Source organism: Sparus aurata, chromosome 7 (assembly GCF_900880675.1).
Source record: "Sparus aurata chromosome 7, fSpaAur1.1, whole genome shotgun sequence".
Taxonomy (NCBI): Eukaryota; Metazoa; Chordata; class Actinopteri; order Spariformes; family Sparidae; genus Sparus; species Sparus aurata.
Window position 1 is genome coordinate 5,409,890 of NC_044193.1, and position 24,928 is coordinate 5,434,817.

General features: G+C 49.8%; 1 protein-coding gene across 4 annotated transcripts in view; it reads left to right on the plus strand.

Annotated features, from left to right (window-relative positions):
* The window catches only part of plxna2 (plexin A2), a 195,453-nt gene that overhangs the window by 6,260 nt on the left and 164,265 nt on the right, over nucleotides 1–24,928 (plus strand). For 3 of the 4 annotated variants that reach the window (XM_030421748.1, XM_030421750.1, XM_030421749.1), the window contains exon 2: nucleotides 23,216–24,549. In XM_030421748.1, coding sequence (XP_030277608.1) covers nucleotides 23,216–24,549 — 1,334 coding nt within the window. Of the gene's footprint in view, nucleotides 1–20,386; nucleotides 20,451–23,215; nucleotides 24,550–24,928 lie in introns of those variants that run through there. The other variant, XM_030421747.1, reaches the window with a different exon arrangement.

The following is a 24,928-nucleotide window of genomic DNA, read 5'->3' on the forward strand; positions in this document are numbered from 1 at the left end:
GGGGAAACGGTTAACAGTCGTCCCTCTGCCAGGCGGTACCGCGGCCAGTCCGGATCCCGCTCCCTTCTATTGATGGCAGCAAGTTAGCAATGAACCCCGGCGTGCACTCTGCCGTCCCAGAGGCTTCGCCAGCTCGCTTGAAACAAAGCCTTTTTGTGGGACGGCTAAATCCGACAGATGGAGAAATGGACAGTAAATGAAAGAAGAGCGAAAGGGGAATAAAGGAATTTAGTGGAGCATGTTTAGTGGGGTGGGCAGTTTAGAGGCGGCTCCTCTGGGGGAAGCCTAACACCCTCACAATGCGGTACTGGCAGAAACTGAAATGTTCTGTCGTTGACATGCTGCGAGAGCGGCTTCGGGCCCCTCGTGCGAGCGGGGAAGGCAGCCTGCTCGCGAGGGCTCTCCAGGGCCTGGGAAGCCTTTATTAAGATGTTAATGGAAGCTGCCTTCATGACACATTTCCATGGGACAGGATCCCCTTCGCTCTCTTGCCATTCTTCAGCGCCTCGGTCTGCCTGCCACAATCATCACTCTCTTCCCCCCCCCCCCCTCGCACAACAGCCTGTTTAGGCATTCAGCCTCCATCTCCACATTCCCCTGCCCGGGCGCTCTCTCTCTCTCTCTCTCTCGGTCTTTATCTGATCCCCGCTGTCACAAGCCGTCCTATATTTTACCACGTGTAACAAAATTACGCGATGCCGGCGATAAGGGCAGCAGCAGTCCCGGCACGGGGACCCGCAGAATAACAAGTCTGGCTGTTTGTTTGTCACTGATCTTCACACCGGTTGGAAGTCAGACTGTCACCCCTCAGCCAGCCATGAGGGCTGTTATGGTTTTTTTTTTTTTTTTTCCCCACTTCCTCCCAAACGCAGTCAGCATGGCAGCCAGTTTTTCAGGACGCTGCACCCACACCGCCCTCCGACTCGCTCCCCGAGGCCGCCCGGCGCCGCCCGAGCATCTTTATAAACGCACCGACGACAACGAAACCGAGACGGGGGGGGGGGGGGAGGAAGAAAAGACCCCGAGCTTTACATACAAATGCCTTTGACGCAGTTCATTTTCCATGAAAGGCGCTGAATGCATTGTCCCCCCCCCCCACCCTTCACCCCCCATCACCCACCGTTTGACTCCTTTCACATCCGTTTGAATATAAGTCAGTTCGGGCCCCGGCACCATCAATAATCAATTAGCTGGTGTCATGGGAGGATGCGCGTTTTTGTTTGGTTTTTGGAAGAAAAAAAAAAAACTTGACAATAAAGTGGGCGACCGAAAAGAAGCGGGAGGGAGGGAGGGAGAGAGAGAGAGAGAGAGACAGATAGAGGGAGAGTGGGAGGGGGCTTGTGTATCGACGCCAAGGGGCAGCTGTCAGGAGCAGATGACAGTGTGTGTGTGTTTGTGTGTGTGTGTGTAATGTGTGCATGGCTGCGTGTGTTTGCGTCCATTTTAATTTATCTGTGTTTGACTGTGTGGCACATGTGTCTTTTCTTTGAGTGTGTGGCGACCACGTCTGTGTGTGTGTGTGTGTGAGTGTGTGGCGACGTCTGTGTGTGTTGTGTGTGTGTGTGTGTGCGTTACACGAGGCACCTGGGTTGGCAGCGAGGGCAACGCCATGCTGCGCTGCCCACACTGCCCCCTGGTGATGAGGATGCCCCCTGTCTGCCACTGTCGCCATGGTTACTGCAGCAAGAAAGGGGGCGCACGCACACACACACACATCGCTTGTCTAGTCTGCTCATGTGCCATAGGGGAGCCGGGCCAACAGCAGCTTTGTCCCCTCTGCTACATACACTGTGTTGCAATTACAAACCGGCGCCGCGTTCGACTCAAAAGGAGCCCATTATGGCCATTAGCTCTCTCAGCTGTTTCAAACCGGCGTGTAATTCTCTTACAACGCTGACTCTGGCTAGTGTTTGCTCGGGACGGTCGCTGGACGTACATTAACGTGATTCTCTCTGTTCTTTAATGTATTGACTTTCTTCTGCAGCGAGGCTGAAGGCAGAAGGTGCAGCGCTCGCTCTCCCTCCCCTCCGGCCGGGTGACATGTAGATACCTGCGCCGGAGCTCCTCAGCCATTGTTACTATGTTGCACTCAGGCATGGCCTTATCTGGGCGGATTGGCCCTGCCTCGGTGCGAGAGCACTCGCCTTGACTCATCCTCGGCCCTGAGCGGAGGGGAAGAGAAGAAAGGGGGGGGGGGGGGGAGAAACGTGGCCTTCGAAAAATGTCATTCCTGAAGTGAGATAGCGAACAGAAGAAGCCGTCTGGGAATCTTCTCCCCCCGTCTCGTCTCTGGCGCGCGCACACATCCTCCCGATAAACTTTTTTTCCGGCCTCGCCGACCAAAGTAAATTGTGTTAAATTGATGATGAAAGATCTTGAAACTTCCCACAACTTCAAAACACGAGACGTGGCGGCCCAGTTGCTTCCCTGAAGTATTGATGGAAGCATAAAGGCAATAAATGACTCGACTACTGTCTTCTTATATGTGACACTTCTCTCTATACCTTCATCTGCTCCCTGCAGAAGTACACATTCCTCCGCAGACACCATGTTTGTTCGCCACTGCGATCATGGAAGCGCTCTGATCGGCTCTAAACCGGCCTCTTGTTGCGTGTAAGCGCGCACTGTGAGCGTGTCCGTGCCATGTTTTGTCATTCGCCTTCGTGTACTTTTGTCGACCGTTGATCCGAGCTTAAGAAAAACACGGATCGTCCGTGTTTTGTTTTTTTTTCTTCTTTTGCTCGGTCGGGCTGTGAAAGCACGAGGAAGGAAAGGCTCTTGGATGTAGCCTATCGTAAAAGGAAAAAAAAAAGTTTGGTCTGAAGCTGCTGCTGCCAGCCATCGTTTCCAGACTCTTTACTTTGGCCCAAGGTGATTTATAGTGTCCAGGCAAGGGGGGAAATGAATTCTCCCCCCCCGGGATAACAGTTATGTTTATGTATGAATACGTGACTCTGATCCACGCACTGAAGCCAGTGGGAGAGAAAAAAAAAGGGATGAAAGGTGCTTAAAGGAGGGAGGCAGCTTGTCACCGAGCCCACACAAAGTCTGTGGCGGATGTGTTTTTGCCGCTCTCCTGGCATGCTCCGGGCTCAAACCGTTAATAACACTTCATGAATGTAATTGTTTTTGTTGTTGATTCCGACCTCGGACCGACCTTTTTTTTTTTTTTTTTTTTAAGATTACAGCTTTGTGCGCCATAAGCGTAGAGCTCTGTGGAATGTGTGGGAACAATAAATCCCGTTTCCCCCCTCCTCTGGAAGCGTTCCTGGGAGCCCGTCTTATCAAACGATATCAACAAAACGGCCATTGTGAATCACGCTGTACAAACTAAATGGAGTTACAGTGGCGGGGCGCGCTCGCCGAGTGACTGGTATTCGCTCCTGCCGGCCCAGAAACGTTATCGAGATGGATCTACCGGAGGGGAAGCTGGAAGTTGTTGTTTCGCTGCTCTTTACTTCCCAGTGCCCCCCGTCGCTATCAAAGGGAAACACCGCGCGCGCTGAGCGGAGCGGCGGGGAGCTCGTCCACACAGACGCGTTTGTTTTATTTTATTTTATTCTTTTTATGTTCTGCCTCCGTCACAACCGATGAAACGCCAAACACGACAGCGGCGTCTTCGCGTAACCTGCGCCACAAAGACAAGGGGGGGGGAGTGGGGGAATCGTAAACGCGGAGTAAGTGATATGATGCGATATCACACGAAATAAAAATCACTACTTTTTCTTCACACATCAGCCGCAATGTAGGTCAGAGGCGTTTCTGTCATTTCTGTAGCGTTTAAGGGGAATGAATCAGGGTACCTAAGACAATTACTCCAGGAGTGTGACAGCCGAGCCGTCTGCAGCGGAGGACTTGAAATCCTCGTGTTGTCCGTGAAGATGTTGATTAAATACGACTGGCTCTGAAACATTTGGCTGCCTGAGGGAGGCAGAGGGAGGGAGGGGAAGGAAGTGAAGTGGGGGAGAGAGAGTGGGGAAGGCCGGGCAGGTTTGTACTTGAAAGCAAATGATGGAGCATCCTTTCTTGTCTTAATCTGCAACAGTTAGGGATTTGCACCACTAGAGCCGGCGCTGTTAACCAGCTGATCCGCGCGGGCGGCGCGCTCGGAGGATGTCTGACACGTTGCTGCAGCCACAGCCTCCAAACGCACCTTTACTTCCTCCCCCATCCCGCAGAGAGGAGCGAGAGGAGAAAAGCTGGGAATTAAAAACAAAAAAAGATTTTATATTTATGTTGCTGTCCTCATCGCAGAAGGCATCTCCGAGCTCGTAGGTACGATGTTTACCGTTAAGCACTTTGCACAGGCCTCGTTGCCTCCGCCGCCGCCAGCCCTCCCCCACACTTTTTCGCGGGAGAACATGTTCAACCTGACAGGGGGTGAACAGGTGAGGAGAATTTGCATTTTATTACAAAGGGATGCGCAGCGTTTCAGGCATTCTGTTTTTGTGAACATACTGTTGAATCCGAGCAATTTGCTTTTGCGTGGGGTTTTTTTTTTTTCCGGCGACCTTAATGAATGTTTTTTTTTTTTCTCACAAACGGATTGCGCACATCGCTGAAGAGGAGTGTTTGATCAGCACGATTACGTGTTCGTTTCAAGTTAGGAGGGGCAGAGTGGGTGGTTTTATTCCTTCGCATATTCAGAGCCGGTGATGAGCAGCGTTCGGTGACATCTCCGCGTCAACCCACCTGCTTTTCTTCTTCTTCTTCTTCTTCTTCTTCTTCTTCTTCTCCTCCTGCCTCCTTCTCTTCGCTCTCTCCTGGTTTTGTTTTGGAGGGGTGGAGGAAACGCAGCGAGCTGGCTGGCTGGAGGGGGGGGGGGGAGACTGAGCAGGCTGCTTAGATGCTGGGAGGAAGTCAGCACATTTTTCACATTCACCTGCGTTTTGGGACCCGCCGCTGTGCATCCTCCGACAGAAGAGAAAATTAGAAAAAACGTTTTTCAATGTTGAATAGATCCAGAGTGCACAGAAGCCTATTTTCTTACCTGTTAGAGTGCACACACACATAGATACACACACACACACACACACCTCGTCTTACCACAGTGTAAATCCTTCATGGCTTCCTTGTGTGCAGACATTGACAGGCCTGATAGAGGACACCTTGTCTTTGTTTATTTTGCCAAGGCTACAGTGTTGGTGGGTTCTGCCGTACAAAGCGCGAGTAGCTTCAATAGCTTAAGGTCTGAAAAGCTGAAACGCGGTGTGTGTGTGTGTGTGTGTGTGTGTGTGGTTGTGTGTGCGCCCGCCCGGCTCCCCGAGGCGCGGTTACGCGTACAGTAGCTTTGTGTCAAGTTAAACAACCCCTCCTCTTTTGTACACCGCTCTCTGACGCAGCCAATCGGAAGAAAAGCGAGAAGCAAAGAGAAGCTGGACGCAGGCGCAGCCGGGAGGACGGTCGGAGCCGATTCTTTTTCCTCGCAGGAGTCGCATTGTTACATTATTTTAGAGCAGTTTCTTTTATAGCGCTGCCGGAGCTACAAAAGTGTTTCTAACAAAGCGCAAAGAAAAAATGAAAAAATGAAAAATCGGAGCCGCTTGTAACTTCTGGCAATAAAAAAAGGTTTTTTTTTTACTGGGAAAGTCTTTAAATGAAAGGAAGTGCGGAGGAATTAGCTGCAGAGTAACGGCGCGATCTAAAATGCAGTAGTAGCCCAGATAGATGACTTAATTTAACTGAAACACCGAGCAAGACTGAGAGACGCCTTCTGCAAGATAATTTCCTACTTGAGGAAGATAGTACCGTCGATAATTCATGTTGTCGAGGCCGGCATGTGCAGATGAAAGATTTTCTGATCGAGACGATGATAAGAATGTTCATCAGGAGGCGGATTATTATTATTATTATTATTATCATTAGCAACCTTTTAGAAATAAGAGATCCACATGCAAAGAGACAAACCGGCACACTTCTCCTACATTTCACCTTTTTGACCGATCGAAGGTCAGAGGTCACTCGGCTCAGTTTGCCCCCCCTCAGAGGTTTCGGCTGTGTTGAAACCCAGCCGGGTCAGCCTGTGGGACAACAACAGAGGAAGAAACGGGGGAGGTCCGAGTTTTTTAATGCTTGACGTTTGAGTCAGACAGGAAGAGCAGAGGAAGCTGGAAGGGAGGGACGGAACAGGAAGCCGAAACTGTTTTTCATAGAAGTCAAAAGCCGCTGTGTGGCCCGACAGAGGTGTAACTGAGTGACACCGTTAGTTAAAGAACGACTAACTAGTCCTCGTTTAGTGTCTGTGCGGAACAGGCTGGTAGATGATCTAGGTGTGTGTGTGTGTGTGTGGAAGTATAATACTCCAGACTGATGGGAAAACGCTCTCATTGACTTGTGTCGGTCTCAGTCAGACCGAAAACAGCAGCGAAACCAACCACCAAGTGTCCTAATTAGCCCACTTCAGCATGTTAGTCTGCCCCAGCTGCTCCTATTTATGTTACTGATGAAATGCTGAATGGGGCCTTTTTTTTTTTTTTTCTTCTTTTTTTTTTCCCCTCCTTCGTTACATTTTCTCGAGGGTAGCAAACAGTCGATTTTATCGCTTTTCTCTTTCCTGTTATTGCACTTTTCTGCTGGAGTATGATTATATGTTTTGCCCGCTGCTGGTGCAGTTTATGGGGCTGTTTTGTTTGGCTAATACGAGCCGCTGCCAAGGACCCCAACCTCCCCGCCTCCCCCCCCCCCCCCCCCCCCCACCCCCCCCCCCCACCCCCACACACACACAACCGGAGAGAACGACAGAATGTGGCGATCGGATGGATGGAGAGGGGGGGGGGAAAACACTCCAGCCTGCCCGCTGCTGTGTTTATGCTGACTCTGATGCTGGCATTAATTTCATCATGTCCTCCGCCACAGCGTACTTATCATCGAGAGGCTTCGGTTACGTCTCTCGTTCGGATGGAGAGGAAAGGGGGGGGGGGGGGGGGGGGCTGGCTGGCTTTCAGAAGCCTCATTTTTACTGCCTCACTAAACCCGTGGCCCAGTATGATCGCTTTTAAAGCAGTCAAGCCGCAGCATCCCTCCCTCAGCTTCATCATCTATGTGTGCGGTCTGAGGGGAGGCGGGGGGGGGGGAAAACTAAAAGTTAATGCGAGGTAAAAGCCACCGCCGAGGAATTCAGATCGCCCGGGTTTTGGCATCGGCCGTACTGACCAAGCGCGGGAACCAACGCTCTTTTCTTTGATTTACTCTCAGTTATTATTGCTCTGTCTGTTCGTGTTCTTTATTGCTCCCCCCTTTTCTTCTCTTGATATTGCTCTTTCTCTCTCTCTCGCCTCTTTATTGCTCTTATTTCTCTCTCGCCTCTCTCTTTTTTTTTGGCTGTCTGTCTTTTTGTCTCTCTCTCTCTCCCTGTTGCACTGTGGGATCTGGTCCCAGCCGGCCTCGCTTCCCCAACAATGAAACAGATGCTAATTTTAATCATCTTACCAGCGGAGATTAGTCTTTGATCAAACTTAACGCTCGAGAAAAGGCAACTCGCTGCACTCGGAGAGAGGCCGCGCTGCTGAAATGTGATCTGGCGACTAACGGCGACGGCAGGATGCTCCAGTTGAGAGCTGTTGCACTTAAGCTCTTTATACGTGTACTTCTCTCGCGCTCCGGCATTTTACACGACGCGCAGTCAAAGCATTGTGCGAATTACAGTCCCGTTTCTCACTGGAGCCCGGATTTAGACAATTCCTGCCATGAGTTTTCAACGTTACTCCCCCCCTCAAGACCGACTTATTCTCCCGCAAGTATGTGCGATTACATCCCAGAGATCCCCCTCCACTGGGTGCCCGTATCAAGATGTAGCGCGAGAAGAATAGTGACGGACAGTTGCATGAGGCTCAGCGGCCATACATAAGAGATGCTCTCCAGTGTCTGTCTGGAGAATATGGATGGCCCGACTATCTCCGTGTTATATCTACAGCGGAGCCTCTGGCCTATGAAAATGAGTGTGAAGCACTTATTCCCAGGTTCACCGACGTAGCGGACGGGCTTTAGTGGCTCTTCATGCAGCTCTGACAGCCTCAGAGCGGCTCCGACAGCCGAGAGTCTCGTACAGTGTAAGCATTTACACTGTCGCCTCAGTCGCCTCCTATCTATTTCAGGCAGCTTGACTGGACTCGGTTCACCGAAGGGGGCAGAGGTGGCGCAGGTGCAACGACTGGAGGGAAAGACGGCGCCTTAAAGGGATATTCCGGTGTAAGTTTAATCCATGGTCTAACACGCCGTGAAACTGTGTTAGACTCCCTCTCGAGAGATCAAGTTAGCAGGCCGCTAATTTACGGAGTTTTATCAACCTCAGAAACGACCGCACGACAACAATACACTGCAGTAAATGGATCCAAACATAAACCGCCACCAAAAAGCCACAAATAATGCTCAGAACAGCACCAAACTTCAGCAACAGTACAAATAGGGTCTCAGCACATAGTCCGGGGCATCTAACCTCCGCTAGCTTAGCTAGGGAAGCTATTGGGAAGCTAAAAACAGATTTCAACTCTCCTCCATCAGCTTCCGGGTCGGGGAAGTCCCGACGCGACGATTACCGAGTGCAGTTAGAAATGCTCAATTCTGTTCTTTTCCCTGTCCGCTCTCGATAATAACTGTTATAAACTGGCAGGTAAGACACATATGAACTTTGATTGCTTTTCCATGGAGTCATAATCATACATTTTCATCCATGAGCCGCGGAACTCTACTGCACTCGGTAATCGACTCGTCGGGACTTCCCCGACCCGGAAGCTGATGGAGGACAGTTGAACTCTGTTTTTAGCATCACCAAAGAGGGCAGAGTTGGCGCAGGTGCAACGCCTGGAGGGAAAGATGGCGCCTTAAAGGAGGCGAGAGCAAGAAGGAAACAAAAAGAAAAAGCACACTGGGCGAATAAAATTCGGTGGTCTTTCTGTATCGGCCTCGATGTTTACAGGTCACAAAATATAATCCCAAGAAGTCCGTGGAGACTTTTTTTCCTATTTTCCCCCTCATGTCCCTGTGACTTTGAACATAATGAGCGCCGGACGCCTTCTCGCGCTTTCGCTGTTCTCTCTTTTCATGGCAGCGCCGGACTATAATGCTCACACAGACGCTGCCTCCGTCTCCTGCGTGTTATGCAGCACAATGGCCAACCTTCACAGCTACAGTGAATAATACCGCGCGCTGCTTTTACTCTGCCAACGCTCTATTTTTCATCACAGACCTTCTAGGTCACCATGACATTCCTTCCTTCCTTCCTTCCACCTCCCCACTGCTCACCCATCCTGCTGCATGAGGTGCGGCGCTGCTGTGCCACATGCGTAATAATAAATGGGCTTCGCGGCGTTTTGTGCATGCCTGTATACTCCAGGGCACGTGCTGTAAGTCACTGCGGCGGACACCAACCCGTCTCTGGACTTTTGCTGAGTTTCAAAAAATGTTTATTTTATTTTTTACAGGAGAAAAAAATGTTGAGCGTTTTAGTCGCTGACTGTTGTTTTGATACTTTGGGCAACAATACGATATTTTCCATGATGCAAATTAGATTGGAATCAGCAATCAATATGAGACGATATCATGTTCGGAGACTTTGTATACCGTTATAGCTTGATATTGAGTCGGTGTTGTGTTTTCCTGGTTTTTAAAAGGCTACATCACAGTAAAGAAAGGTCATTTTTTGACCTTACCTCTTACCATAATCCTTTTAACACTTGCCTTCACCCACGCAGTCATCATATCCACATAACTGATGATTATTCATCAGGTGTGTCGTTGTGCTAATGTTTTGTGAAAGCACCAATAGTCCATCGTTCAGTACTGTCACACTATGTATGTCGAGGTATTTTGTAAAAAACATTGGCGAGTGATTGAGGCTCTTTTGAAGGACACTGAAAAACAAAGAGATTGAGAGCGATTGTGTACCGTGACGCAGCCTGGCCTCTGATCTGCTTTTTATCGTAGAGGAACCAATAAGATGTTTTCTGTTTCATAGTTTCCTCCAGGGAACTATTATCAGCAGGATACGCAAACAGTTGAATATTTATAATAAAGCATGGGCTGTTAAATTAAAGCCAGTTGCCTGTCGTGCCTTAAACTGTCCAACTCCGCTCTTTTGCCTGTTGGTTGCGTTAATTAGCCTAGCAGCTAGCGGACTTTTCCTCTTCTCATAGCTTATTAAGTTACATAAATCATTTTTACTCCTCTTACTCACTGATGCTGTAAGTTACTGTGTCTCCCCACAGGACACCGCGGTTGAATTTCATTGTTAAACCGGGGCAGCTGATCTTGACGTAGCTAAAGCGACAACTTCACAGACCGCTGAGTGAGATGTCCTGTTGGTCTGTTGACCGTCTTTTTCTCCAAAGTCCAGAATACATCCACACGCTGCAGATTTATACCCTCATTGTCTTTTACTTGGCTGCTCGCCACAACCTGCCTGGCACTATTTTAACGTCTAGGAAGGAGGTGCACTTGTACTTGGACGCAAGGTGACACGGACCTGCCGTGGGAATTTCAAAATAAAGGCGTATCTTAAACATGATGATGCGGATCGATGTTTTCCCCTCCGCATCCATTCTATTAGATCGTTCATCATCGAGTTGAAAGATCAATCCAGATTGATCCGGCGGTTTGTGATTTAGGAGCCCGTGTAATGAACTAATCGTCTGATATGTTTGTCAGTTTCTAACAGTCTTCCCTGAAACTTCCTCCTTGTGTGTTGATAGAAAGGTGCTTGCTGTGGTGATACGTCTGCTCCGCTGGCTCGCAGGAAGCCAGCCCGTGCTGATTTTCCACCCTTCCATCCAGCCAGCGCCGCATCCTGTACGGGGTTCACACGGAACAGGCCGGAAGGCATGCATGCGCGCTTCAGCACTGATACAGCGAGTCACCCAGTCAGCCAGCCCGCCGTGTCCCATCCTCCTCTGTCCTGTCCTGGCATGGCCCGGCTGCGGCTGCCGCTGCACCCCCAGAGGATGATCAGGTGGATTTTATACGCCCACCATGCGCAAGGCTGAACTAATGCTTACTGCAGCGCTCTCGCTTCTGTTTTATTATTCATATTCATCGCGAGTCCTACTTGGACTCGCATACAAATGTAGTGTAAGCTCTCCTCCGAGCTGAGGTCTGTGGGAGCAGTTCTGCAACTTCACTTCCCTTACGTACTAAAACTTTTCAGGAAGCGTTCCAAGCACCGTCTGTGCTATTCCAGGGCGCCGTCGAGGTTACTCGCCCTCTCGCCCCCACGAATTGTTCTTTTAGGGAAAGTTTAACAAGCGAATCATCTTCCGGTCGGTGAATCCACCGCATTCGTTCATTTATTTATATTCGCTGAAAGTAAAGATTCACATATTATCACGTTGTTGGCTGCTTACAGTCGTCCTACAACAGCGGCACATATGGGCTTTTATCAACCCCTCGCCGCCTGTTAAAATAACTGCTGTATACACGGAGAGAGAGCGAGGGAGAGAGAGACGAGAACCATTGTTCGGCTTTGTGGCGGGCAGTCTTCACACAAAACAGTCCACTCTGCTTGCGAGGCATGCATCCTTCTGTGTGAGTAAGCACCCAATTTCCTCACCACATGCTGTTATTGCCTCTCATCCAAAGGGAGATTGGGCTAAGTAACTAGCCGCAGACTTGATTTTATGGTGTTTTATCACCTCTGATGAAATTAGAGGGCCTTCCAGCGGGCCGAGGTAGAGAGAGCGGAGCAGACTGAGAGAGGCTGAGCCCTTTGCAACTGTGTGATAATGCATCTGTTATATGTGCCGGAGCAGAAAGGGCCGGCAAAATAGACCCTAATGGTGTTTGAGAGACAGACACCACCGTGTTACTCACCTGCCTGCCACTGTGTTACATTTGATCGAGCTGTGTTTATCCTCTGCGGGATTTTATGTCTCATTTTTACTTGCATGATTTCCCTTTTTAAAGCATCCTGTCGGAGGCAGTTTGACAATTAGGCACCTCACTGCCAGCGACTGCTTCGTTGCAATTGTTATGAATATGACAATTAAGTGCTTGAAACTTAGAACGGCCGGTCTTGAACACAATGCGCGAGCGTTTCCTTCCTCCACAACACGACCAGAGCTCAAATGAACTGTGTTGAGATGATTTACCTGATGCGGACTGAGATCTGTTTCACACATCAGATGATGTTCAGGCGTCTGGTTTTGTTGCCGCTGCTACTGTGGACGCACACAGACAGCTCTTTTCTTCACATGAAGTCTTATCTGCGCTGTTATTTTGACAGAGGCCGTCTGGTTTCGGTCAAACTCGAATGTTTGGCCTCCGTCGACCCTTAATTGAGTTTGGTGAGAAAACGGAGGGGCGGCCAACGTGGAGAACAAGGCATGATGTTTATACTCTGGCGCTGAGTCTGGAGGGAAGAAAAAGACGGGTCACCGGGGTGAGGCGGTTTTACTTCTCTCAAGTGCTTCCATCGCAATACGTCACAGTCATGAGTGTGGAGATAAGCTAGCCAAGTGTGTGTGTGTGTGTGTGTGTGTGTGTGTGTGTGTGTCTGGAGCTACTGCTGACCCCGAGCAGGCTGGGAGTGTGAGCGGACTGCGAAGTGCACCGGAGCTCGGACCGGGCCCGCCGGAAAGATAGCTGTGTTTTCCAAGCTTCGTGTGAGAGACGGCGAGAAAAAAAAAAAAAGCCCTGTCACGACTGGAAGCTGAGTGCTTGTTTATGCAGTCTCGCTGTGTTTGTCAAAATGTCAGCGAAGGAGCGTGGCTAGCTGTAAACATCATTAACCCAGCGGAGAGAGTCCCGGAGAGAAACTGTCTGCCGTCGAGGATGAGCGCAAAGAACGAAATTGGCCACATGCGTGCTGACACAGGCTGGCAGAGAGCAATTTTATGTGTTCGGAACACGTAGAGACCACGCCGACAGTCACATGACGGCTCGGCTGATCACATGACAGCCTCTTATCAATACACTGTCACCGTGGCTCTGACTGGCGCCTGGTGTAGTTTTTTATTTTCCGTGCCAGTCGCCATGCACGCTGCCAGGACTGCGAGCAGGCGAGGCGGGGGGTGGGGATCACACACGCTCCACCGTCATGTTAATTGCATTGACAGATAATGATTTTTTCTTTTTTTTTTTTTTAGTTAGAGCTACAGCTGCGAGCGTTCCTGGTTCCATGTGTGTATTACATAATAATCCCCATTGTCACTGTTCAGAGTTTGATCACAGCACTGATCCATATGGGCTACTGTATCTCATCATGCTTAAAGGGTCACTCCACCAATTTTACAAATTGAAATGTGTTCACAGGCCTTGTGTTGAACCATTGTGTATAAAGGAAATGAGTACAATGTAAATGCCTTTTTGTGGCTCTGCATTTAATCTGATAAATTTCCTCCAGTGATGTCACTCAGTGTTGCATTGTGGGCAGTGGTGTGCACAAGGGGGGGGGCAATTGTTGAAAAACATGGCTAAAGTGCCCTCCTGAGAGCCAAAACGTCCGCTAAAGTGCCCTCTTGGGTGCCAAATCGTGAGCTAAATTACCCTCTTGGGAGCCAAAACGCGTGCTTAAGTGCCCTCTTTGTTGGCAAAACACACTAAACTGCCACAATGGCTGGTTAAAACATGATAAACTGCCCTCTTGGGTCACTAAAACGCATGCTAAAGTGCCCTTCTTGGGAGCCAAAACGCACGCTAAAGTGCCCTCTTGGCAGCCAAAATGCGCGCTAAAGTGCCCTCTTGGTTGGCAAAACACACTAAACTGCCCCCATGGCTGGTTAAAACATGATAAACTGCCCTCTTGGGTCACAAAAACGCATGCTAAAGTGCCCTCTTGGGAGCCAAAACGTGCTAAAGTGCCCTCTTGGCAGCCAAAATAAGTGCTAAAGTGCCCTCATGGTTGGCAAAACACACTTAACTGCCCCCATGGCTGGTTAAAACATGATAAACTGCCCTCTTGGGAGCCAAAACACTCGCTAAAGTGCCCTTCGTTTCACCCCTGCCCTTCAAAAAGTCTGTGCACGCCACTGATTGTGGGTGTGGAGGAGCGAGTCTGTCATCGCCGACTCATCATGGACAGCCAATCAAAATCGATACAGCAGAACCAGGAGATAGAACCTTTATCATTCCACACTTCCCTTTTCCTTTTTTCCAAAACAATGCCGCTCAGCCGCTGAGTGACATCACTGGAGACAATGTATTGGATCACCAGCTGCTTTCTCTGGAAAAGTGCACTGCATTCACACACGATCAGGAAATTTGGCGGCGCTTGCCCTTTTTAGACATCTCAGCGTATATCACCTCACCTGCGTAGCGCCGCGCCGCTTAAGCCACGTAGCCATCCGCAGTGATCTTTTCCCCTTGTTTTTGACGGAGGAGCTCAGGAGGAGAGTGTTTCCTGCTGCGCCTCTCAGCGCCGGGGTGTTAGCCAGCCGGGAGTAGCCTCATCCTCTCAGCCAGCGTGTGATTACAGTGGAGCTATATCATACAGGCGGTAGATGAAACGGTAGCGGGAGAAACTGAAGGGGGATTACTTTGACTGACAGGGTTCCCATAATTTTTTTATTTTTTCCCTCCCATCCCCCCCAGAGACTCTTACGTAACCATTCCGGATCTCATCTGCTGTCTGCTGACTGAAATAACAGGTCTCATTGTCTAATGAGTGGATATAGTACACATTTAGACCAAAATAATAGTACTATCTGCATATTTTCTGTTCACATCCTTTTCCCCCTGCATGTCCCTGCTTCTCCTCATTCCTCTCACTCTTTGACCGGCCTCCCCTCCTCCTCCTCCTCCTCCTCCTCCTCCTCCTCCCCTCCCCCCCAGAGTGTGCCAGCCAGGCTGTGTAAATTTGCTCCAGATAATAGTGGACGCAGCGTGCCAACTTCTGGAGTTGTGGCTGCCGCTGCGGCTGTAACGGCTTGTTACCCAGCTGGAGTGATGGCTGCCTCCCTCCCTCCCTCCCTCTCTCTCTCTATCTCTCTCTCTCTCTCTGCTTCCTTCCTTCCTCTTTTTCCTCCGTCTGCCCTCCTCTCACTGTCCTTCCTCCATCCCTCTTTTCACACGCTCAAACTAGGGGGTTTTGCCTCGCCCCTCCTCGCTCACTTTCACAGGCCATCATTCACCGTTTCCGTCCCCTTATCTCAACTGTACTTTACTGCTCCCCTTCCCCTTTTCTTCTCCCCTTCCTCTCCTCCCTCCCTCCTCTCTCTCAATCCCCCCCACCCCCAGCATAGTCACCCTTCCGAGCCATGCTCCAGCGCCACTCTGATCCCGATGAGACAAACGATGGGTGGGGGGGTGGTGAGGGAAACGGTGGCTACTGAAACGGAAGCCATTTTTTATCACGTGATCGTCGTCATCATTCTGCCTCATTCTGCACAGCAGTTCGGTGCTTCGCTGCGGATTTGGCGTGATTATTTGACAGAAAGGGTTCAGGGCCGCCGGTGCCTTTACTCTGGCTCGGCGACTGCACACCAAAGGTCAGAGTCCACGCTTTGTTTGGCAGAGTGCAGCTGTGGGCAGATAACACCTCTGCAGGCAGAGTCGCCTGATAAAGTAAGCAAATACATCAAGGCGAACCAGTGCAGAGAAACAGACACTGCTTTTAGAGCTGGTACTTAAACACACACACACACATGCATGCATGAAAAACACACAGGTGGCTCTGTCGTCTGCCCTTGTTTGGGCTCATGTCATCTGTGTCTTCTTGGCTCGGCCCGCCCCTCGCCGCGGCCAGTCCTCTGCTTTGTGTTCGACTCCGCGGCACATTAAACGACCTGGAGTTTATGTAATCTGATTGCAGCGAGGCCGTGACGAGCCGAGCCATTCATTTCATTTCGTTTCTGCTCCACGCAGGACGCGCAATTGCCCGCCCGCTCAGACGAACGCCCCTCTGGCTGTCCTTTGCACCTGCTTTACCCGGTGTACCAGCCAAGTTCTGCAGTCGGCCAAGTCCATTTGTCTGCTCCAACAACTCTTAAATGCGCCTCAAGATTTGGCCAGAGTGTAGCAGCGGGTGACATGAGAAATGTAATGGAGTTTCGAGTGAAGTTCAGAATTTAAACCTCAGCAAACAACCTGGGTTTTATTGAGGAGGAGGAGTGTTTGGCTATCCAGTGAAACGAGAACCCGGCCTCAGAAATGACCGGTGTTTTATTCTAAAATGTTTTGCAACTTTTGAACCGCTAAAAAAGTCAGATCAAGCAGAGTTTCTCAGCTTTAGGGCCCTCAGGGGCTCCGTGGTGAACTTCCTTACACGATCACGCTCTGCAGCGTTGACCGGTCACAGAAACCCATGAAGTTTCCTCCTCTGGGCCGACAAGCATCAGTTGTAGCCAAGCTACTTTTCTGTTGTTCATTATCGATGGATATTTCTCTAAAAAGGCACTTTTGCTCCAGTGTCCTCTCTTATGGTCGAATAACTTTTCTATTCACTCGCTTACTTTTAGACACCTCCGCATGGTCAGTAAATGAAAATACAATTGCACCACAGGATTATATTACAATCATTGGCTCTATCTTGGTTAGGAAAGGTCAGATCTAGACATAAAAGTCAAAAAGTACGTCTTCTTAAAGAAAGGAAAAGAAGAAAGCACCTAATTCTGACTGCCATTTCTTTTCAACTCTGGTCGATTCATCCATTCTCAGACAAACCAAAGGTAAAATTGGGACTCGGGACTGAAACTTCTGATTCTCCTGAATGTAATGATGTATGCCAGCTGATGCTGGCTGCTGGAAATACGGTAGGAAAACAGAATAACTAGAGGAGAGTCAGACTCCAGATTGTACAGATGTTCCTCATCTGGAGCTCTGTGTGTCTGCACATCTCCCGTCTTCAATAATTCATATAAACATGATTCATTTTCGACTCCACCGACCACAGCTACTTCACCTCTCGTGTTCTACAGCTGCATTCCTCCGCAGACGTCTTTCTTTATAGCGCTATAAGTGACGGGACATCTGCGAGCGCGCCTCAGGAATAGTTAAGTCCCTCCGAGTGGATGAAATCTGTACGCCGTCAATCAAAGAGCCCGATTGTGCTGCAATCTCCGTGTGAGATGAGGCGAGGTATCTGATCCCGTGGCCCCCTGCGACATCCCGCTCTGTTTGTTTTCCTCGCCCACCGAGGATTCCCCTCTTCGCCTCTCCTTTGCCGAGGCCCCCTTTTACAATTTAGATTTATGGAAATGCCTCCTAATAGAAAGCTGCTTTCACAGGATGACAGACAGCGATGATGAGGCGTGCGCCGCATAGCTACCGGTGGTGCGACTGCCTGAGAAGATCGCACCTTCCGGATCCAACCTCCCAATTTAATAGGAGACGTACGCGGGGGCTGTTGGTTATGTCAGCAGATTGGATTGAGGGGAAAAGAAAGAAAAGTGGGATAATTCATGTACGTGGGTGCAGGATTTGTGTCTGCGGGCCTCCGACTGCATGTGCACGCGCCTCCTGATTGTCGATATGCGCACGTCTGCGCTCGTACGAGAGCGCGAGAGGGAGGCGGCGGCTGTGGGAGGGGGGAAACCAGAATCATTAGAATAACAATGACATTGTAATCTCTCCCTCTCGGTGGATGTCATAGGTTTTAGGCGTAATACCAGCGTGTGTTTGCTCAAACAGAGTTTGAAGTGTGCGAAGCGGGAGGAGGGCTCTGCAGAGACGGGGGTTAAAAGGGAAAGATTAGATACACGTGGCCTTGTTTGCATTCAGGGATAAGAAGCTGTGGTGAGACTCGCCCGATTATTCCTGTGTCATGATGACATGCTTTCCCGTGGAACATCTGAACATCCGGGCGGGGGGGGGGGGGTTGAATAATCTTGTGTACGCATTCATTGGAGTAATAACTCCGCGAGGCTCAGACGGGATGAAGCGCCGAGGCTGCTCTCAATGGGCGCGATTCACTGAAAGGCAATTGAAGGCGTCGTCGCAAAGGCCTCTAAACTCACACGGTCACGAGCGAGCGCACTGATACGGGTCACCAACAAAGACGGTACTATTAAAACGCGGGATGCAGAGTGCTCTGTTGGAGTGCCCTCAGAGCACGCGCTTAATCGCGGTCAAGTGCGCATTCATTTACTGCGCTCCGCTAAATTGGAGCGCTTTCAGCTGAGCTCAAAGGCCTCGCGCGTATGATGCCTAAAAAGATAAACAAAAAGCAGTTTATACAATTTGCGCGGTAATGGCTTGAGATAAACACAAATGTGGATGGAATTTTTAATTCTCAGAGGGAAATATTAGGCGTAATTGCCTCCAACGGCACGTGAAACCGAGCGGAGTGAAATGATGGCAGTTAGCGGAGGTCTTGTGGGGTTTTTTTTCGGAGGGTGCCGTCCCTCCACTTTTACTACTACTGTGTCGTTTTCCTCGCGGTGGCTGGGAGCGCGGATGAACGCAGGCAAAGATGTGTTGAGCTTTCTTGGACGCTGACTGATCGAGCTGGCACCGGAGCAGAGAAATCCATTTCCGACTGAAACAAAAGACGGGATAAATATAACTCAACAACTCAAGATGCCAGCGAGTCCTCTCATTATCGCGGCTCTTGATAGCAGCAAAGAGGGAAGAGTAATGGACTAACCTCCGCTGCTAATCGCTTTTTTATAGGCTCCTATAGAAGGTCTTCCTTTAGGGAGGATTAAACTTTCTGTCTCCACCGTGCAAACAGCCACTCTGAGCGAAAAGATCCGCACGCGACGAGCGAAATATGACTCACTATTAAACCTTTTCAATACTTCCGTCGACTAGCAGGTTCGTTGATTCTTGTCCCAAGTCGTCTGTTTGATTCGCAGCGTATCACTTTTACTTGAGCGTTAAGATTTCACGCTAAACATTAATCATCCGGGGGGAATAACGCATTAATCCCGGGCATGAAATTGCAATCTCCCATTTCCTTTTCCCGTCCAACAACAATGGATTAAGCATCCGTAAACGGATTTTGGTTTATGTTCTTTTATCTTTTCGCGATACAATTGCAGTAAATATGAATTTAGGAGATCAAGCAAATTTTGGCTGCATTGTTAAGAAGCTTAGTATGGGGGGGGGAGGGGGGGGGAATCACAAAAGCAGGCGACCTGCTCCAGGCTGACGGGGGTTTTGCTCTTTCTCCAGAGGCCACTTCCTAAAGCCCGCTCTATCCCGACTCACTCTGCTGGCTGCCGCACTGCCCCGCAGGCTGTTGTGTGTCCACAACCCTCAGATGATGATTTGCATAGCTTTATCATTCCACATTTTCTCATGTCTGGCCTTGTCCATTCCTCTTTTTTTCCCGCTTTTTAGCTTCTTTTTCATGAGATAATCGGCCACAGTGCCGCTCTCTGTGACCAGGCTTTGGCACTTGGCGGCGGCCACTTGCCCGGTGGCTGGGGAAATCACAAACGTTTCAAGGGGGGGGGGGGGGGGGGACACAAAAACCAGCCACAGTGACAGAGCGCAAGGCAGCCAGTGGGACCAGTTTGCTTAACAAGCGCTCAGAAGCAGCCCGGCTGAGTGTGCCAGCGCTGTGTTTTGTGAGCCCGGCTATTCATTATGAATGGAAAGTTTCGCAACGAAACTGTCTTTTCTCGCAGCTCGCCTCGCGTCCTGAAACGCGAGCGCTCGTCTGTCTCTCTCTCTCGACTCTTTCGTCGCCTTCCGCGTCTGCCAAAGAAGATTGTCAGATGAGAGCAAAAAAATGGAAATCTACCGACAGTGTCCGTGATATTTTGAGTTTTTACGTGACGCAACACACTCGGAGCAGCTGACAGTTTGTCATCGCGCCAGTCCATCTGTCTTCCTCAGTGCAAACCACCGCGATTGCGGCGCGTCAACAAAAACTGAACCTATTCCGGAAACCGGGACTTGTTGTGTTTTTGGCGTTTCTCTGAAGGAGACAGACCAACTGTTCACTGTCGGGAGAAGATATTGCTGATGTTGCAAATAGTCACATTATTCCTCGCGCAGCAGCAGCAGCGGCTGAAATTTTCACAAAGCTGCTGACTTTCATGTGCGACTAAAAAGCGGGAAAGTGCTGACTTCGTTCTTACTCACCCGAAAGTCTATTCACCACCAACACAGTCGCGCCCTCTTCTCTTTCTAGGTCAGTAGGTAACGACGTTTAAGTATGAATCATTCCTGGTCGCATTTATATGTAAATTTTTTCCTTTCTCGGTAATTCTGACTCCTCGAAAAAAAAAAAAAAAGGAACATAAAGGCACGGCTTTGAACTGCGAGAGCACGAGGGGCGATCCGGTGTTGTTCGTATTCTTTTCAAGTCTTCTCCTCGGCTGCGTGGTACAGAAAGGTCTCTGTCAAGTGCAACAAAGAGGTGGTCATGCAATCAACTTAAACAAAGCCTTCATTCCCCGTGTTACCGAAAGCGATATGAATGGATAACCTTTGTGTGAGCCTTTTTTTTTTATTTTTTTTTTATTTACACCATTCAGTCCCTTCTCTTTCTCTGCCTCTGCAGCTGTTGCCACAACACGAGGGAGCGATGCATATATTTCTCCCCGGTGACTGGGGAAGAAGAGGGGACATAAAAGGTAAAAAAAAAAAAAAAAGGGGCGGATGAAAAGATGGATGGGAGTAAATGTTGTATACACACATATACGATTAAGGGGTGGGGGTTGTAGCGGGAGCTCTAAAGGGCAAAAGGCTGCGGGGCTCGGGCAGAAAGCTGGCTCAGCGGGAGGCTGATTATACCTCCAAAGGGATCCACTTTGCACATCTAGCATGTACAAACTCAAACAAAGGAGCGCGGCGGCGCACACAGGCAGCTGAAGGCGAGGGCGGGGGGGGGTCCCGGGCCCTCGCGGCTTTTTTTTTTAGAGCCGGTGGCACTTTTATGACCATGCTAATAAAGTGCTTCTGGGACACAGAGCACCTCCCACACCTCTGCCGGCACACACGCCAAGAACAGCTTGACTGGGCCTTAGGAGCTGTGTTTATGGACACATGGATCAATACACTCCCTAAGGGTCTATATTTAAGTCTGAGCTGAGCAGCGTACCCGTTGATCACAAGGAGGAGGAGGGAGGGAGGGAGAGATGGCCATTACCAGATTTGGACCGAGGTCTGTGAAAGGGCGGTCACGGTTCAGAGGGAATCCCAAATCGGCTCCGCAAATCAAAACCTGCCTTGAACGCAGTCGTCGCCGCGGCATCTCTCCGTACAACGCTCCGGTTTCCCATCTTCAGAAGCCCAAGCGCTTGCTTATTCAAGGCGCAGTCGTTGATTATTCCAGCCACATCTTTCACCCTTGATTCTCTGCGCCCTCTCTGCTGGAAATGCAAATCTGGAGCGTGACAAACGATGTAGGGCCGCCTCTGACACGTCGGAGCCCCTGGCGTCCCCGCGTCGCTCCCCAGCTTACCTCCTCCAGCTCCGCAGTAATTACCCTTGTTGGATCGCTACGCCTAATCATACTTGATTTTGGGATGCACCGCCATTGTCTCCACTTGTTAGCCCCTCGCACTGCTCGGTTTCTGATAGAGTACACTGATAATACTGAGGGAATGAGGCGCACACACACACACACACACACATACTGTATATTCTGTTGCCTTTATGTGCATCTAATACACGGTAGCTGATTCATTTAAAGATGATTGTTGTGCCGCCAGCGATTAATCCCCTCCACGATCCGATCATGTCAGCAGGAGATGAATGGAATAAAGGGATAAAAAAACAGAAGCAATGTTTATAAAAGATAATTAATAAATTCAGATCCTGTAAAACAGCCCCCCCCCTCCAAGAGCAGAGAGCAAGCCGGGGGGGGGGAGGGGGGGGGTGGAAGTGGCTCCCAATTTGTTCTCACTTTGTTCCAGTAATAAGATCCAGGCCCTCCTTTCCAATGGACGAGATAATTAACTCCCGGGGACAGACTGCACGGAGCTCCGTCTTTTGGTTTATGGCACGTGGAGAGAGATCTCCACCGCCCGGCATAACCGAGCATGGTTAAACGCATAAATTGCAGACTTTGCTTGATGTATGTTTTTGCAGATAGATGTGGAGAGGGGGGACAAACGATAGCAGCAGCGTCTGTTGATGGGTTTGCAGCCGGAGGAAGGAAAAAAAAGAAAAAGTGAGCTGAGGGGGGGGTGAAGGGGAGAAAATTAACTGAGGAGGAGGCGCCCGTTTTAAAGGGAAAGCACGCAGGGATTCCAGCTGTGTGCTTCTGTATCTGACATTTATTGGCGGGTTTTTAGGAAAGGTCGCCTCCGCACGTTCTAACGGATACACAGAAATTCTCTCGTGTGTGTCTGACGTGGTTTTTGCAGAAAATTACAGTAAGATTACCAAAGTAAAATCCCTCAAAATGGTATTTATTCATTCAGCCTCGTGGAAAATTCAAGAATATCTGAATATGCAGACGGTTTTGGTATTTAACATATGGTATTTTCCTCATCACATTTATGTACGCTGAATATTGGACCGGATTTGGCTTCTAAGCTATTTGTGGTGTCACAAATCATGCTGGAAGGCCCGCCTCTTAAAGGTGCAGTTTGTAAAAAAAGTAGATTTTTGAGTCTCGTTACCAACTCGTCACATACTTACCTTTTGGGTAAGTTAAAACAGCTATATAGTGTAAAACATCATATACCGTGGAGGTCAAACAAGAAGAAAAAACATTTTTGACTCAACTGGGACTTAAAATGTTAAATATTCCTCGTCAGATTTGAAATGTTGTTGAGGTTTCCAAGTCAATGTGTCTTTCTTGTAAAGGTGAACGTGCATCATCAATCACAAAGGCCTCATTTTATGGATGACAATATGCTAAATTATATATATTCTCAATAAAAAAGCTATTTAAAGCTGCATGTCAGAGGATGAATGGGCTTAAATAAATTATCATTTGGGTTTAACGATGTCTGATGAGTCATTGCCAAGTCTCCCGGGCTTTATGTGAAATGTGAGTCTGGGTGATGTCTGGCTTGGATTTTGTTCTGTTCTTAGAAAACTCGCTTGCTCAGTGTGACGGCAGCAGCCGCAGCACGACTCGGGTCGGGCTCATATCCGTTGCTGGAACCCGCCTCACTCTCGCCTGCATTGTCCTGCCGTGACCAGCAACTCCTCTGGAATGTGCACCATAACGGCTTCCTCTCATTGTCTCGTTCAAACCTCCGCTCCTCTTCTTCACAGCTCATCGCCATACTGAGGACGACCTTTGACCTTTTTCAAGCAGCTTGTGATCTCTAATGACGAGCCTTTTCCATTTCGTGTTTCGTGTTTCCTGTGCAGGATATGTGAGTCATGCTGCGATATCTAACACCTCCTCTCTCTCTTTCTCTCTCGTTTTCTTTTCCAGAAACATGTGAAGACGCTTGCGAGGATTTGCCCTGCAAGTTAGCCTTGGACAACAAAAAGGCGAAGGTCTCCTCCCGTCTTCCCCTCGTCCGTTCTCTCCGCTTCCTCTGCATTTTCCGTGCGGGCCTGTTAAACATGGAGGGCCGGCGGGCTACACGCAGGACTTTATCACCTGACCCAAAAGTAGGAGCCGCGGCCGCTCTGCTGGGAATCTGGCTTTTTGCGATCCCCGCCTTGTGCAGCGGGCAGACATTCACTAGTTTCCACCCTGAGCGTCGGGACTGGGTCTTCAACCACCTGACGGTTCACCAGTCCACGGGGGCGTTGTATATTGGAGCAGTCAACCGTGTGTACAAGCTCTCAGGCAACCTGACCCTCCTTGTTTCTCATGATACAGGCCCAGAGGACGACAACAAGGCCTGCTACCCCCCTCTGATCGTACAACCCTGTTCTGAGCCCCTTGTCTCGACCAACAACGTCAACAAGCTTCTCCTCATTGATTATTCCCAAAATCGGTTGCTGGCCTGTGGCAGCCTCTACCAGGGGGTGTGTAAACTCCTCAGATTGGATGACCTCTTCATCTTAGTGGAGCCCTCCCACAAGAAGGAGCACTACCTCTCCAGCGTGAACCAGACTGGGACCATGTATGGGGTCATCGTGCCGTCGCAGGGCCAGGACGGCACCCTGTTCATCGGCACGGCTGTGGATGGAAAACAGGACTACTTCCCGACCATCTCCAGTCGAAAGCTGCCCCGCGACCCTGAGTCATCCGCGATGCTCGACTACGAGCTGCACACCGACTTTGTGTCCTCCCTCATCAAGATACCATCAGACACGCTGGCACTGGTCTCCCACTTTGACATCTACTACGTCTACGGCTTCGCCAGCGGCAACTTTGTTTACTTCCTGACCGTCCAGCCCGAGACGCCGGAGAACAGCATGTCGTCGAGCGGATCCACGAGCGACCTCTTCTACACCTCTCGCATCGTCCGCCTCTGCAAAGACGACCGCAAGTTCCACTCCTACGTCTCTCTCCCCGTCGGCTGTGTGAAGAACGGCATCGAGTACAGGCTGCTGCAGGCCGCCTACCTCGGCAAGCCGGGCCGCGTTCTCGCGGCCTCGCTCAACATCAGCGCCCAGGACGACGTGCTCTTCACCATCTTCTCCAAGGGCCAGAAGCAGTTCCACCGCCCGCCAGATGACTCAGCGCTCTGCGTGTTCACCATCCGAGACATCAACGCGCGAATCAAGGAGCGCCTGCAGTCCTGCTACCAGGGAGAGGGGAACCTGGAGCTCAACTGGCTGCTCGGGAAGGATGTGCAGTGCACCAAAGCAGTGAGTAACAGTGATAAACGCTGACTAGAAACATGCACACATACACAAATGTACTGTACATAGACTATGCACTTAGGAAATTACCTTGGCCTTTTCCCTGTGATGACAATGTGGTCCATTATCGTACGATTAGCTGCTCTTATTGGGGAAAAAGTCGATTATGATTCACACCGTTTATTTTTTCCTGTAGATCCTTAAAGGTGAAGAAATATGCAGTAAAACATTTGTATTCTCTCCACAATGGTCCAACGACACTGACGTCTTGTTTCCTTCCCTAAAGTCAGACAGTAAACAGTGAGGCAGAGGGCGAAGCTTCCCAGCGAGCCGACAAACCGCAGCGTTCAACGTTTCGAGGGCGCGTGCCGTAATGAAAATAAAC